This window comes from Elephas maximus, chromosome 22 (genome assembly GCF_024166365.1).
Source record: "Elephas maximus indicus isolate mEleMax1 chromosome 22, mEleMax1 primary haplotype, whole genome shotgun sequence".
NCBI lineage: Eukaryota > Metazoa > Chordata > Mammalia > Proboscidea > Elephantidae > Elephas > Elephas maximus.
Genome location: NC_064840.1, coordinates 5,747,603 through 5,764,412, shown reverse-complemented (window position 1 = coordinate 5,764,412; position 16,810 = coordinate 5,747,603). Strand labels below are relative to the sequence as shown.

The 16,810-nt window shown below is 50.0% G+C and overlaps 1 protein-coding gene across 2 annotated transcripts in view; it reads right to left on the bottom strand.

The window, feature by feature from the left end:
• The window catches only part of SCARB1 (scavenger receptor class B member 1), an 82,734-nt gene extending 66,782 nt beyond the window's left edge, over positions 1–15,952 (bottom strand). For both annotated transcript variants that reach the window (XM_049867014.1, XM_049867012.1), the window contains exon 1: positions 15,618–15,952. In XM_049867014.1, the coding sequence (XP_049722971.1) occupies positions 15,618–15,869 (252 nt within the window). In that variant the 5' untranslated portion in view covers positions 15,870–15,952. The remainder of the gene's footprint in view (positions 1–15,617) is intronic.
• Positions 15,953–16,810: the final 858 nt, after the last annotated feature.

Below are 16,810 nucleotides of genomic sequence, written 5' to 3'. Positions count from 1 at the left end.
AAACAAAATAATCTCTAATTCTGTAACAGAGTGAGAGGTGATGTGCGGATCAAGTGGGGAAGCTAGTTTAGGGCAAAGGGGCCTATCACTGTTTGGCTGCTTGTCACCCTTTCCTCCCTCTGCTAACAGCCTCTCAGCTTCCCTTTAGGTTGCCACCCCAACCCACCTCAGCCCTGGTAGTTTAGGGGGGAAAAGCCTCCCTCCTCAGCTTCAAGGATGGGCATGTGACCCAAGCCTGACCAATCAGAGGAGTCCATTTCTGGAGCTATAGTGATTAGCTCAGGGATGGGCATGTGACCCAAGCCCAGCCAATCAGAGCCAAGGATTGGTCCCCCCTAATTACCCTTAACTCCGGAAGAGAACTCAGCTCACCTCGCTCTCCTTGCAGGCCCATAGGAGGAGGCTGCGGTCCCAGGACACTCCCTGCCCTCTCCCACCCACCTCGACCACCTGGACCTGTGAACATCGCTGCCGTTTTGCTTTTATTAAGTGCGTGCAGGTAGGTAGGTGACTTTGCGTGAATTAAGTGCCCCGTCCTCTGCGCTGTCCTGAGTAAGATCACCAACAGGACGGACCTCCATCTCCCGACGCCAGCTTCACACGGCCTCCGCTGGTGACGACATGAAAATGAAGCACAAACGGTTCAACTTCACATGCCTGATGGAGGCCTAAATGCAGTAGGGGGCAAAGCCCCCCGCCCCATGCAGGGCCCCCAGCTAGGACTGAGACGCTGGCCTTAGGCTGCATCCCGAGGCAGAGGGAGGGGCCCAGACCCGGCCTTCGCACCCTCATCCCCACCCTGGGACAGGGCTGCTTGCTTTGCCCACAGGCAGCCCAGTGACATCTTTCTAAGCAGCCTCTCTCCCGACCACTTCACCTGCCTGCTGGGGCAGGGAGGGCCAGTCAGAAAGCGCCAACGCTCAGCTTGGGGAATCGCCCAGTACCGGAATCAGACAAGTCCCTGGAATCTACAATAGGGCTTATTAAGACTCAGGCCCTGAACCCATGAGCCAGGAAGTCAGATGCTCCTGTGGAACCCTAGAGGCCCAGACTCCTTCACGCTGTCTTGCATCAGGCACTGTACTGAGCGCTTTACACGTAAGACCTCATTTAACCCTCATTACCCCCAAGGGAAACCCTGGTAGTATAGTGGTTAAGAGCTATTTCTGCTAACCAAAAGGTTGGCAGTTCAAATCTACCAGGCGCTCCTTGGAAATCCAATGGGGTAGCTCTACTCTGTCTTATAGGGTCACTATGAGTCAAAATCAACTCTACTGCAACGAGTTTGTTTCTTGGTTTTTTTTTTTTCTACTGTCCTATGAGGTCGGCAGGTCATCATCCCCATTTTACAAATGAGGAAACTTGCCCACATCATACAGACAAGGAGTAGAAGAGCCACTGCTTGAACCCAGGGAGTCTGACTCCAAAGTGGATGCTTTTGAAGACGCCCACTGGGATCCTCTCCCTGCCTCAGCCCAAAGTCCTACCCAAGCCGGGGCCTGGACGAGGGTCCCAAATATGGGAAACAGTCATGAAGAACATAGACAAGACACTTGTCCTTGTGGACAGCACAGTGAACAACAAGCAAGTAAACAAGGTCGTTGTGGTCAGGGGATAGCTTCTTCAAGAGGTCACATTTGGGCAGAAAAGTAAAAGCAGAACCAGGCATGAGAAGAGCCAGGGGAGAAAAGGCAGAAGGAACAGCACGTGCAAAGGCCCTGAGGCAGGAAAGAGCCCGGCACATAGGAGGAAAAGGAAGAACCATGAGCCTGGAGCAGGTGAGTGTGCTGAGAGTTAACAGAGGCACGGCTGATGGACAAAGGCCCTTACAGGCCAAGGCGCAGAGGGTTTTATGCTAAATACAGGAAGGTTTTAATCAGGTCTGTGAAATGATCCGATTTACATTTCTAAAGAGCATTCTCGTGTGGCACAGAGAGCTGACTGCAGAGTGGAACAAACAGACAGGAGCAGGGAGAGAAATTCCTGAAGCCGCGCAGGGAGAGACGGCAGTGGCCCGGCTGGGTGGATGGGAGCAGACCTCCTTTGCATGCTCCAGGGCCACAACCTGCCGGTGGTCACAAACCACCCTGTGAAACAACCCGTCTTTTAAATATCCATTCAGTAAATACTCGAGAACCTACGATTATGTGCTAGGGGTCGTTCAAGATGTCTGGGACATTCCCTTTGGGAGAAACAGAAAAGGAACATGAAACGTGAAACATACGTCCACACAAAAATGTGTATGTGGATGTTCACAGCCTTTATTCCACCAAAAGGTAGAAAACAACCCAAATGTCCATCAAGGATGAATGGATAAACAAAATGTGATCTATACACACAATAGAATATTAAAAAAAAAGCCAGACTCATTGCTGTCAAGTTGATCCTAACTCACAGCGACCCTATAGGACAACGTAGAACTACCCTATAGGGTTGCCAAGGAGCAGCTGGTGGATTCAGACTGCCGACCTTCTGGTTAGTAGATGAACTCTTAATCACTACACCACCAGGGCTCCAGTGGAATAATATTTGGCCATAAAGAGGAATGAACCTTGAAAACATTATGTTGAGTGAAAGAAGCCCGTCACAAAAAACACATGTCCTATGATTCCCTTTATATGAAATGTCCAGAATGGGCAAATCTATAGAGACAGAAAGTAGATTGGTGGTTGCCAGGGGCTGGGGGCCGGGGACAGCAGAGATGGGGAGTGACCACTGCTGGGTATGGGGTTTCTTTCTGAGGTGATGAAAATGTTCTACAATTGATTATGGTGATGGCTGCATACCCAGTGAATGTGCTCAAAACCACTGAACTGTACACCTTAAATGGGTCAGCTGTATGATATGTGAATGTCTCAATAAAGCTCTTACCAAAAAACAAACAATAAACATGGTACACAAGTAAATTACATGGTATCTTAGAGGGTGAAAGGGCTACAGAAAAAACAGAGCAGGGTCAGGAGGGCTGGGAGCCTGGCAGGTGAAGAGGGTAGAGGCCATATTAAGAAGAGTGGACAGGGTGGGCACCCTAAGCAGGTGAGATTTGAACAGAGCCCTGAAGGAAGAGGGAGGGTACCTTGCGCATGCATGTATCCAGGAGGAAAAGAGTTCTGGGCAGAGGGAACAGCTAACCTGGAATGGGCCTGGTATGCTTGCGGCATCTGGGAGGCCAGCGTGCAAGGCGGAGAGGGGATGAGGCCAGAAAGGCATCGGGGTGGGTGGTGCAGGCCTCACAGGCCAGGGTGAGGACTTGGCTGTAACGCTCAGGACAGGACTTTGAGCAAAGGAGACCATGCTTAGACTGCAGTGTTAATAGGATCTTCCCTTTGGAGGCTGTGGGAGCAGGCATGGAGGCAGGGGGCTGAAGAGGAGCTGGTGAGAGCTGAGGGCACCTGGACCAAGATGGTGGCAGCAGGCATGGCCAGGAGTGGGTGGATTCTGGGTGCATGCTGAACAAGAGGCCATATAGTCTCCTGATGGGTTCAATGGGGGATGGAGAGACAGAGAGGAGGAGCAAGTACGGCACCTGGGCCATGGGTGGATGGAGTGGCCGCTGGCTGAGATGGGAAAATTTGGGGAGGAACAGGGAAATGTTGGCCAGGTTAAGTGGGACGGGTCTGAGAGCCTTCCAAACTGAGATACAGAGTTGGTCATTGGATGCTGAAAGCTGGAGTTCAGGAGAAAGATCTGGGCCTGGCACGCCAGCGTGGGAGTAGCCAGAACAAAGATGGCAGTGCTGGAAGCGTGATGGAATGCAATCACCCAGGGAGTGAGTGAGCTTGGAAACTAGATCCAAGGTCTGCGCCCTAGGACACTCCAACAGTAACAGGTCAGGGGGGTAAGGCGGGCCCAACAGATGGGGCCCAGTGCCGCCGCCAGTGAGGAGGGAGGAAAACCAAGAGACCAGACACTCAAGTAGTCTACAGGTCCCTTCTCAAGGCTCCCAGGGAAGGTGGAAGGAACTTCTTCCAAATGCCAGGAAGTGAACAAGGGTCAGGCCAAATGCCAGAAAGTGAACAAGGGTCAGGCCACTCCTGTTCCTTCCCTGGCCCAGCAGGAGGCAACCAGTGGACAAGACGAATCTCAGCTGATGAAAGAAGGTGGAAGGAGATGAGAAAATGCACACAGCTATGCCTCTGGCCATGAGGTTCTGAGCAGACTGGCCTCAAATCTCACTCCAGGGATTATGATCGTCAACACCCCACCCCACCCCATCCCCCGCCCCGCAAGCGCACGCGCGCACACACATACGCCCAGTAAATAGTCAGTTCCTGGGCCCTGTAAGGATCCAAAGCAAGAATGAGCTTTTTTGTGTTGTTTTTGTTCCTTTTTGCATTTCAGCTTCAGCCAGTGGCGGCCAAGGTCACGTTTGATTGCAGGGGAGGGAAATGCGGTAAATAAGAGGGCTTCTCTCTCTCTGTCTTTGATTTTTGGCCAAGCCAGACCTTTCATTTCTCTGCAGAATAGCGGTGAGCATGGTGCTGAAACCATGAGACCCTCGTGAACCAGAAGGCTCAGGCGAAATGCTCCCTAACTAAATTGTCTCCTTACCACATTGGGAACAGAAAACCCTTCCCACGGCACTCCCTGTGGCCGAAGCCTCTCTGGAACACCCCAACCACCCCCAGCCTTGGGGGCAGGAGCTCATAACCCTAGGCTTTTCTCTCTTGTGGACCACGGACACTAATGATCCAAGCCCAGGACCCACGGACACCAAGAGCCAATGTGGACGCCTGTGCCAAATCTCCACTGAGAGCAGGACTTGTCCAAGAAAGAAAGCCCTTTTATTCAGCAAGCCCTCCAGGCCACACAGCTGGATCTCCTGCCTAGAAACTGAAGACCAGGCTAAAGATTCCGGGTAGCTGAGCATGTCTGCTGAACCACGTTCCAGCTGATCCGGATTGGATCACAGCATGGAGGCACAGCGAGTACTCGGTGTTCCGGAAGGGACGGTTCATGGAATGGGAAGAGCCCAGGGCCTTGGGCGAGCCAGGTGGTGGTGGGAACACGACACACACGTGTGCACATGCACGCACAAGCACACACACGTATGCACATTCATGAAGCCAGAAGCAGATCCACCCGGAGCAAAGAAGGAAACAAAAATCAACTAGACTCAGGGAAATTAAAAATAGACGCATGTTTTTAGCTGTCACCAAGGCATAAGTTGAAGTGGATCTTCTCACATGGCCAAAGGAATAGGAAGTGGGAAGGCAAGAAAGAGGAAGAAGGACAACACACCTGTGACATCCCCTGTCCCCCACGCTCTGAGAAGGGAGCCTCCCTCCCCCAGTCCCAGCCACTGACAAGGTCTGTGCCTGGTCCTGGGGCCCAGACTTGGAGGCTCTGGCGGGAAGAGCCAAGGGTCTGGTGTCAAGAGCTGGTCATTCCTTGAGGCTGGGACGCCCTCCAAGATTTGGCCCTGGGGCTTTCTTGAGTCCCAGCATCAGGGGTCTTTCCAGGGCACAAGGCTGGCTGAACAGACCCTGTAGGACAGGTGGGGAGCCCAGCCCCAGGGGTCACTGCGGCCCCCAGAAGAAGACCACCTACCCCAAGAATGGCAAGGCATCTGACTTTAGAACATGCCCCTGGGCCTATCAAAGGGCCCCAGAAAGGGAGGCATAGGAGGAAACGCTGCCAGCAATTTCTTGGGAGGTTATTATGAGAAGAAAGGCCGCTGGCTATGTAGAGAAAAGGAAAGGCTATGCAAGTAGAGAATTTGGGAGCAGCCCCTGCCCTGCCTCCAAATACCAAGTACAGAGGCTCAGAAATGCCTTGAGCAGGAAGATACGGTCTCCAGTGGAGCCCAGCACAGCAGTCAAGAGCTGTGGAATCTGACTCCCTGGGTTGAAATCCTGGATCTGCCACTTCTGAGCTGTGTGACCTGGTGCAAGTTACTTAACCTCTCTGTGCTTGCCTTTCCCTCTGTAAAACAGAGGCACCAGTAGTGACTTAGATACTGAATTAAATGAGTTGATGTTTGTACCACACCTAGAACAGGGTCCGGCACATAATAATGCTCCTTAAACTGTCAACTATCATCAACCCCCACCTGTAACTCTTTAGCAAGGGATGGTACATACATATGTGTTTCTGCTACGTTTTCCGCCCCTGGAGGGTTACTGGCAGCATTTGAGCCACTTTAGTACGTTCTGGTGTCATGGCAGATACGGGTGCAACTGCCTGAAAAACAAGGAAGTTGGTCTGCACCACATTTGAGTGTTGAGAGCGATTCGTATGAGGGGATGCTTCCCAGAGGAGTGACTGTGTGAAACTTTTGTGTCTTTTGGCTTTTGTACATTGAGATAAGGCTTGCAAGTATGTTTACTATTTCCTCTGGGTTACTGGGAAGGTACAGTTACTGACATTCGGTAATATGCAAGTAAATGAGTTATTTTTGAGTGATAACAGCTTGTGATGCACTTCCTGGGCCACGGGACCGATATGTACTGCGTGTGTGATGTGCGTCATGGAACAGGGGACCGATATGGCCTACCTGCATTGGTCACCTCCCAGATGACATCTTTTATAAAGTGCTCGCCTCCCTGAAAACAGTTTGTGATGTACTTCCTGGGCCAAGGAACAGATACCTACAGTGTCTGTGATGTGCTTCACGGAACAGGGGACCGACATGCCCTGCTTGTAGCTGGCGCCCCTTTGTTTCAAATAATAATTTAAAAAAACTACCAACAAACAATGATTCAGCATCTATTCCATTAGTGAAAAAACATGTTATCACCAAAAAATTAAAAAAAAAAAAATTCACCCATGAAAGGGTTAACTGCCAGGTAAAGGAGACCTGCCAAGGGACACAGAGCAACTCAGAGAAGGGTGTGAAGTCCCCAGGGACAAGGAGGCTCAGGTGAGGTGTTGGGGGGCGGGGGAAGCGTAAAGAAACAACCTGGTCTCAAAGTACTAACTGCCCAGTTCATTCCAGCAGATGAAAAAATATAACAAAAATTTGCCATTCTGACCTTTTTTTACATGTACAATTCAGTGACATTAATGACATTCATTGTGTTGTGCAACCATCATTATTCATTATTAATTATCAATTAAACACTGAATACATGAATACATTCCCATTGTTTAAAAAAAAAACAGAAGTGTATCTTCTTGGCCCACACCCCCAGTCCCTCCCCTAGAGTGTGTTCTGCCTCCAGACTATAAATAGATATTTTAACAGAATTCCTTTATTCTTCCCTCTTCTTATCGCGTGACCTACTGATTTGGGGACACAAGACTGTAGAAATCTTCAGCCTCTTGACTGACCTATGGATTTTGAACTTGTCAGCCCCCCACAATTGCCTTAGCCAATTCCTTAAAAAATGTATATATATTTTACTGGGTCTGTTTCTCTAGAGAACCCTGACTAAGACAGGCAGGGTTTGTCAAACCCCATCTTCAGTGGGTCATGAAATCAATTTAGAGGGTCTGCTTCTCAAATAGAAGTCCCTCCAAGGAGTCTTAAAAGCTTGTGAGTGGCCATCTAATATACTCCACTGGTCTCATCTACTCGAGAGCAAGGGAGAATGAAGAAAACTAAAGATACAAGAGAAAGATTAGTCCAAAGGACTTAAGGGCCACAATTACCACAGTCTCCATCAGACTGAGTCCAGTACAACTAGATGGTGCATGGCTACTACCACTGACATCTCTGACAGGGACCACAATAGTGGGTCCTGGACAGAGCTGGAGAAAATTCTAGAACAAAATTCTAACTCACAAAAAAAGACCAGACTTACTGGTCTGACAGAGACTGGAGAAACCCCAAGAGTATGGCCCCTGGGACAACCTTTTAGCTCAGTAATGAAGTCACTCCTGAGCTTCACCCTTCAGCTGAAGATTAGATAGGCCCATTTAAAAAAATGAGACTAAAGGGGCACAGCAGCCCAGAGGCAAGGATGAGAAGGCAGGAGGGGACAGGAAAGCTGGTATTAAGGAACCCAAGGCTGAGAAGGGAGAGTGTTGACATGTCGTGGAGTTGGTAGCCAATATCACAAAACAATATGTGTACTAACCATTTAATGAGACGCTAGCTTGTTCTGTAAATCTTCATCTAAAGTACAATAATACAAAATATTAACAATAATTTTTAAAAAACTAAGGTCTAGAGAGGGAGAGTGAATTACCTAAAATACACACACACACACACACACACAAATCCCTCCAAGGATCTCCTTGGCCTACAGATAACCTTGCTGATCCCTGAGGTGAAGAAGAGGAGTTGCCCACCTAAAGCCTCAGCAACTTGTTTTGGTTTTTGTCTTTTGAAGACAGCTTTATTTAGATATAATCCATTGCCATACAACTCCCCCATTAATGTGTACAATTCAGTGGGTTTCAGTACATACAGAGTTGTGTAACCATCCCCACAAGCAATTTCAAAATATCTTTATCACCTCAAACAGAAACATGAAACTGTCCACCTGAAAAAAATGTTGAACTGGCACGTGTTGTTTTATATATATATATATTACACACACAAAAGAAACACCATATGATGGTCTGACTGAGACTAGAAAGACCCCGGAGGTCATAGTCCCCAGACCTTCTGTTAGCCCAAGACTGGAACCATTTCCAAAGCCAGCTCTTCAGACGCGGCTTGGAGTGGACTATGAGATAATGATACTGGTGAGGAGTGGGCTTCTTGGATCAAGTAGACACATGAGACTGTGGGCAGCTCCTGTCTGGAGGGGAGATGACGAGGCAAGGGGGGACAGAAGCTGGCTGAATGGACATAGGGAATGTGGGGTAGAGAGAGGGGGTGTGCTCTCTCATTGGAGCGAGAGCAACTAGGAGTATACAGCAGGGCATGTATAAGTTTTTGTACGAGAGACTGACTTGATTTGTAAACTTTCACTTAAAGCACAATTTAAAAAAAAAAATGAAACACCATATCCTTCAGCTATCATCCCTTTTTGCCCTTGCTTCCCCAGCCCCTGGTAACCGCTAATCTATTTTTTGTCACGACAGATTTTCCAATTCTGGACATTTCATATGAATAGAATCATATGTGATCTTTTGTGACTGGTGTCTTTTACCCAGCATAATGTTTTCAAGGTCCCTTTATGTTGTAGCAGGTATCAGTACTTCATTCCTCTTGACCCTCTCCTTTACCAAGCATGATGTCCTTCTCCGGAGCCTGATCTTTCCTGACAACATGTCTGAAGTATGTAAGACACAGTCTCACCGTCCTTGCTTCTAAGGCGCATCCAACATCCTAGTGGGTGTGGTGTCTCACAGTGGTTTTGATTTGCATTTCCCTGATCCTGAATGACACTGAGCATCTTTTCCTGTGCTTGCTGGCCATTTGCATTTCTTCCTTGGAGAAACACCTTGTCTTAGTCATCTAGTGCTGCTATAACAGAAATACCACAAGTGGGTGGTTTTAACAAAGAGAAATTTTTTCTCACAGTCTAGGAGGCTAAAAGTCTGAATTCAGGGTGCTGGCTCCAGGGGAAGGTTTTTTCTCTCTGTCAGCTCTGGAGGAAGGTCTTTGTCATCAATCTTTCCCAGTTGAGGGGCATCTCAGCGCAGGGACCCCGGGTCCAGAGGATGCACTCTGCTCCCAGCGTGCCTTTCTTGGTGGTGTGAGCTCTCCCTGTCTCTCTGCTCCCTTCTCTCTTTTATATCTCCAAAGAGATTGATTTAAGACACAATCTAATCTTGTAGATTGAGTCCTATCTCATGAATATAACTGCCACTCTTCTATTCAGATCCTTTGCCCATTTTAAAATTAGGTTATTTCCCTTATCAGACACATGGTTTGCATGTACTTTCTCCAATCCTGTGGGTTGTCGTTCACTTTCTTGATGGTGGCAACTAGTTTTATTTTTAGTGATGCCTCCCCCTAGCACATGTACCCTGGCCTAGCCCAAGGCCAGGGGAAAGAAGGAAAAAGAAGGAGAGGACCTCAACTGGGAAACTTCCCACTCCGCCTCCATGGAAGTAAGACCAAAAGCTTGAAAACACACACACACACACACAACGAGCACACGTGACGTCTTCTCTTTGCTGCTGCTCAGTTTGGCGGGCTGTGCTCAGAGAATAACCAGTACCGGTTGCTCCTTAGCTGACTCCAACTCACGGTGACCCCACGGGTGTCACTCACGGCGACCCCACGGGTGTCGCTCACGGCGACCCCACGGGTGTCAGAGTAGAGCTGTGCTCCACAGTGTTTCCAATGACTGCGTTTTCAGAAGGGCACTGCCAGGTCTTTCTTCCGAGGGGCCTCTGGGTGGACTTGAACCTCCAACCTTTCCGTTAGCAGCTGAGCTCATTAACGATTTGCACCACCCAGGGACCCCGCTCAGAGAGTAAGAACAGCAGTTCCAGATGCAGGCTGCAAGCTCACGCTGGCCTCGCCACTGCCTCCCTGTGAGGCTTGAGGCCAGTGGTTCCACTTCCCCCTACTCTGGTTGTGAAAAGGGGGGTAACGATTTTAGCAGTGACCTTGTGGAGTGAGGGGAAAATCGGGGCAAAGTAACCCACTCAGTAGCCATCTTTTGTTGTTGTTATTCTCGAGCAGATATATTGGGAAAGGAAGGCAAGCCAAGAGCCAGTGATCGGGATGCTTGCCCAGCACTGCCACAAACTGTGCCAATCCGGGCAAGTCTCTGACCTTTGCTATGCCTCAGTTTCCTTATCTGTAGGAATGAAAAATACTACCCCCTCACCCGTTTCACACAGCTGCTATCAGATTCAAATGAGAACCCAGGCTCACTCAGGGTATTTCAAAATCCATGTCACCTCCTTTGTATCTCATCATCTCTCCAGGTGGCAGGCCAGATCTGACCCCCAGGCTGGAGCTGAAGAAAGAATCCCAGCTTGGAGAGGTGAAGTAGCTGGCCTGAGGTCCCAGCTACCCAACAGCACAGCCAGCCTAGAACCCTAATCTCCCAGACACTAACACAGGTTTCCAGATGTAGCGTGTCCTACTCGACCTCACCAGCAACCCGAGAAATGTAAATCAAACCCATCAGATTAACAAAAGAATAATAATTTTAAATCAACAATCCCCAGTGATGGCAAAGAAGCGAGGAAAATGGGTCCTTTCACACCCTGTTGGTGGAAGGATAAATGGTAGAGTTTTCAGAAGGGCAATTTGGCAGTATCTGTTAAAACATTTTCAATACCCTTGGCATAATACCCACTTTTTCTGCCTCTCAGGTTTCTTGGGACTCCGTATGTCCCACTAAAAATATCTGCTGCTCTCCAGTGGGGGCTTGTGAAAAGCAAAAGAAACATTCATTGAAGCAAAATAGCTGAAGTATTAGGGCAAAAGTAGCAGTGCCCCGTATACTCAAATGGAAGGTGCCCTGCAATAAAGCCTCCACCCATGACTGGTGGGCCAGGTGGGCACCTCCAAATCAGGTACTTCCACATAATATTTCTCAAAATTCACATTACCAACCAAAAAATTAAACACGCTCAATAGCTCAGCATGCTTCCATAAATGAAAACAAATGGTATCAAACAAAACAATTCAAAGCAGAAAATAATAGGTCTTGAAAGAACTAAAATTCATTCTACTTGTATCAACAATCAACACCCATAGCAGCAGTGGTCAAGAGATCAAACGACGTACTGAACTGGGCAAATCTGCTGGAAAAGACCTCTTCAATGTTTTAAAAAGCAAAGATGCCGCTTCGATGACAGAGATGTGCCTGACCCAAGCCGTGGTCTTTTCAATCACCTCACCACGAGAAAGCTGGACAAGGAAAAAGGAAGAGAGGAGAACTGATGCATTTGAATTATGCTGTTGGCGAGGGATACTGAATATACCATGACTGCCAGGAGAACAAACAAATCATTCTTAGGAGAAATACAAACAGAATGCTCCTTAGAAGGGAAGATGGGGAGGCTCTGGCTTGCTTACTTTGTACACGTCATCAGGAAAGACCAACTGGTAGAATAGGACATCATGTTCAGTAAGGTCAGTGAAGAAGAGGGAAACCCTCTACGAGACGGGCTAACACAATAGCCGCAACAATGAACTCAGACATACCCATGACTGTGAAGGCGGTGCAGGCCCGGGCAGCTTTTCGTTCTGTTACACAGAACGTTGGCTCACCAACAACTTACACCTGCAACGTTAAAATTCAAACTGAGAACAGGCCAATCTACAGAGGCAGAAGTCCAGTAGCGGTTGCCTAGGGCTTCAGGGTCGGGGATTGGAGAGCTGGGAGTGACAGCCAGAGGGTATGGGGTTTCTTTTTGGGGTGATGAAAATGTTCTAAAATTGATTGTGGTGGTGGTTGCATAACTCTGTGAATATATTAAAAAAAACACTGAAGGATGCACTTTAAATCAGTGAATGATATAGTATGTGATTTATATCTCAATAAAGCTGAGAGTACATTTCGATCTAGAGATTCCACTTCTAGAAATCTGCCCTATGGAACTATACACACATGCACACAGAGAGACATGTATCGGGATATCCCCTCACTGTTGTTTGTGACAAAAAATCATCCATCAATAGATAAATGAACAAGCATACATTTATCGCCAGGAATACCATACAGCTGTGAAAAAAAAAAGTGGAAGGTTCATATGTTTTGACACGGAAAAATTTTCAACCTCTATGGAGCCCTGGTGGTGCAGTGGTTAAGAGCTCGGCTCCTTAGAAACTTTATGGGACAGTTCTACTCTGTCCTACAGGGTTGCTCTGAGTCTGAATCAACTTGATGGCAACTTTTTTTTTTTATGACTGAATTGAAATGCACACTAAACGATATTAATACGTAGCAAAGTTCAATTTATGTAGCAATGTATATCAATGTGTATACGCAAGTGCTCATGATGTATAAAGAAAGAGCAAGAACTGTACACACACCAGACGCAAGGGAGAATGAAGAAAACTAAAGACACGAGGGAAAGATTAGTCCAAGGGACTAAGGGACCACAACTACCACAGCCTCCACCAGACTGAGCCCGGGACAACTAGATGGTGCCCCGGTACCACCACTGACTGCGCTGACAAGGATCACAACGGAGGGTCCTGGACAGAGTTGGAAAAAAATGCAGAACAAAATTCTAACTCACAAAAAAAGACCAGACTTGCTGGCCTGACAGAGACTGGAGAAACCCCGAGAGGTACTGAAGTCACTCCTGAGGTTCACCCTTCAGCCAGAGATTAGACAGGACCATAAGACAAAATGAGACTAAAGGGACACACCAGCCCAGGGGCAAGGACGAGAAGGCAGGAGGGGACGGGAAAGATGGTAACAGGGAACCCAAGATCACGAAGGGGAGAGTGTTGACATGTCGTGGGGTTGGTAACCAATGCCACAAAACAATGTGTATACTAACTGTTTAATGAAAAGCTAGTCCTGTAACTCTTGAACTGAAGTACAACAATAAAGAAAAAGAAGAACAATACACACTGATAGTGGTAACCACTGAGGAGGGGAATAAAATGGATAAAATGGGGGAATTTTCTCTTTTTATCCTCTATTTGAATTTTTTTTAACAGTATTTGTGTCTTTTATATACAGACTTTTTTTAATTAAAAAAAAAAAAAAGACAGCGCTAGAAAACAAAAATAAAATACAAGGCTGCCCATTCAAGTTGCCCATGGACATGTGCAGCCAAAAAAAACACGGGCAGGCATCCCCGCCTGGCCAGCGTCCCACCCAGCTCCGTGCCCTGAACACAGGCCGCCTTCTTACACGGGAAGGCACTTGGCCGAAGCTCCATCCTGGGCTGCCTGAGGAGCTACTGGCTGGGGCTGGGCTGTCTTGCCGCCCTCACACCACTTGGTCCCAAACCTAGCCACTTCTAGGGTATGAACCAAAGCTGCAAGGAGGTTCTTACTCAACCTCATACCCAGAGATCCTAGCTCCAGGACAACCGAGGACAATGTGGCTTTCCTCTTTGAAAGTGGCAGAGATTAAGCACCCTCCACACATACCCCCCACCCCCCCATCCTTAACCTGATCAGCAGCCTTAGAAACAAAACACCCTAAAATATGCCCCAGAATTACTGGGCTGACAAGATTCTTCATCTAGTATAAACCCCACTCACTCCCATACCCCCAAAGCAAGAGGCAAGTAGGTCTTTGTACAGAGTCATAGCTAGCCATGCTTACACCCCCGAGTGACAGTCCCAGAGACAGCCTCCGGGGTGGGGTGAGAGGGTGTGCCAGCTGCGTGCACACAGCGTGGTCTAGGCATCACAGAAACCACTGAGCCACAGGGAGTTCAGGAAAGATTTTCACTGATGCCAAGCTGTCGCCATTGTGGCTTCGAAAAGTGCCTCTGAGGGTTCCCCACACACGTGTCTGCAGCCATCATCAGAGAGGAAAACAAAACACCAAACTGCCAAGAGGGACACAGTGTGACCATCGATAAGCAGGCCCTGGCCTCCTGGCATCAGATTATAGGACTTAACGGGACAGAATTTGAAAAACCAGAGTCGAAGGAAGATACCATGAGGCCAAGATGACTCAGACAGCTGCTCCCCCAAAGACCTTGGAAAAGGCCAGATGTTTCCCCATCTTTAATGCCAGCCAGGTGCCAGGAAGTGGCAGCCGGGTCTAAGCGGAGGCACCCTTCAGTCATCCACTCACTTTTCACTCCCCAGGCCCCACTTGTGCCAAGCTCTCTGTCCGGCATGAGGACGGAGACATGAAATGCAGACAGTCCCTGCTCTTAAGAAACTCGGCCCAGTAGAGGGTCTAGGGGAAAAGCCAGCTTGCGTGACTATGTCCACATCTCCACTCCAGTTCTGTGGCTGTCCTGATAGGATCTTGGACACAGCCTAGCCTCAGTTTCCCCTCAAGGACACTGTGGTTGCTGGCTGGGTAGCCTCTGAAAGCTTTGAAAAAGCTCTGAAAAAGCTTTGAAAAGCTCTGAAAGACTTTTAGCTGCAGGATTTCTCTTTGTAATCTCCTTGTCCTTAAGTTACTCAAGGCTCCTTCCAGCAGGCCACCCAGCCCCATGGCAGTCTGCGAGCCTGAAGTCCAGCTGACAGCCTTAGTTTGTCTCCCTGGTTGAAAGGGCAGTGGAGAGCAAGGTTAGGCTCAGAGGAGATTCCTGAGCTACGTGCGCTCCCAGGGCCCTGCTGGCAGCCCTGAGAGCTGGAGCTCGCCTTGGAGGGAATCCGGGGGAGAAAAGCGGCTTATCAAATCCAGTCAACATCAGTGGGGGGAGGGGGGTGCAGGCAGAGAGGAGGTTCTGCCTCTGAGAGGGGTTTCTAAGGGAGATTCCAGCGGTGAAGGACGCTCTGCTGAGCACCTGCGTCTCGGTGCCAGGCGTCTACCTCGGTGCCCCCACCTCAGTGCCGGGCACCCGCGTGAGCCTCACGCATGAATGAGAGGTTCCTGCCCTCGACCGGACCCCAGCAAGCAATTTTACCGGCTTGGCTACAGGGCAAGCTCGCGCCTGGGCTCCTGGGCCAGCACTGCCGGGCACAGTGGCCACACTCCGGGCCCGTCCTGGGCCCAGACCCCTCACCAGTTGTGGAGGGCTCAGGCCCCGGGTGGTCTCTCACTCAGGCTTCCCCAACTCTGGTCCCCCGCAAAGCACCTGGGTGTCTCTGAGGCCCCCAGCCTCCGCGTGGCCCGGGAGGGTACTGGGGCGGTGGGAGCTGCCCCCGGCACCGTGCCCACCTTGAGGACCTGCTGCTCGATGAACGAGGGCACCAGGACGATCATGACAGCGCCCAGCACGACGCACAGCAGCCCGACGACACCCAGCGCCACGGCCGCCCGGCGCGCTCCGGTGCAGCTGCCCATATCTGCGCACACGGCGCCCGCCGGGCTCGGCGGCTCGGAGGACACAGGCGACGGCGGCGGCAAAGGCGGGGACTCCGGGCGGCGTGGAGAGCTCGGACGCAGGCGGCCACAGGAGCCGGCCGGCATGTGGCCAGCGGCTTTATGCGGCCTGGCCCGGCGTCCGCACCGCCCCCGGGGCCGCCTGGGCGCCTGGATTCGAGCCTGCGACGGGGGCGGGCCGGGGCGGAGCGCCGATCAGCCGGGCCCGGGGCGGGTGCAGCCGCCAGGACACGCCCCGGGCTCCGCCCCTTGCCCTGCGCCCTCCGCTCTCTGCGCCTGGATCCGGGCCCGGCCCTGGCTCCCTCCTTTCCTGGGGTTCGGCCCTGCCTCCTCCCCTGCCCTCCGCCCCTCCCCGCGCCTCCCCCTCCGTCTCCCCAGCTTTTTGTCCCTTTCCCCTCTGGTCCTCCTTCCTCCGCCTGCCTCCCCACCTCCTGGGTGCTGACGTGGCTTTTAGAAGGAGCTTCCCAGCTCACTCAGGAAAACCAAGACCCTTAAGATGGACTAGTACCGCCCCACCCCTCTCCGCCTTAGCTCGTACACATACACACGTGCACACGCAATACACATACATGCACGTGCGTACACACACATACTGTCACCCACGTGCACACAATATATACGCGTATACATATACAGTCACCCACATGCACACAATATATACACGTATACATATACACTCACCCACATGCACACAATATATACACGTATACATATACACTCACCTACATACACACATACACACACCCATATGCATACGTGCACACACAGTACACACACACATGCACACGCGCACACACACGCATATGCACACGTGCACACACGATACACACACGTGCATACATACACACGCACATGCACATGCACACAGCCATATGCACACACGCACACACAGTATACACATATACACTCACCCACATACAGACATGTACACACAGTCATGCACCTACACACACACACACACACCTAGCAGGCTGTACCTCAGGTCTTTGAAGCCCTCCACTTGAAATTCCCTTTCCCGTCTCTGCCCT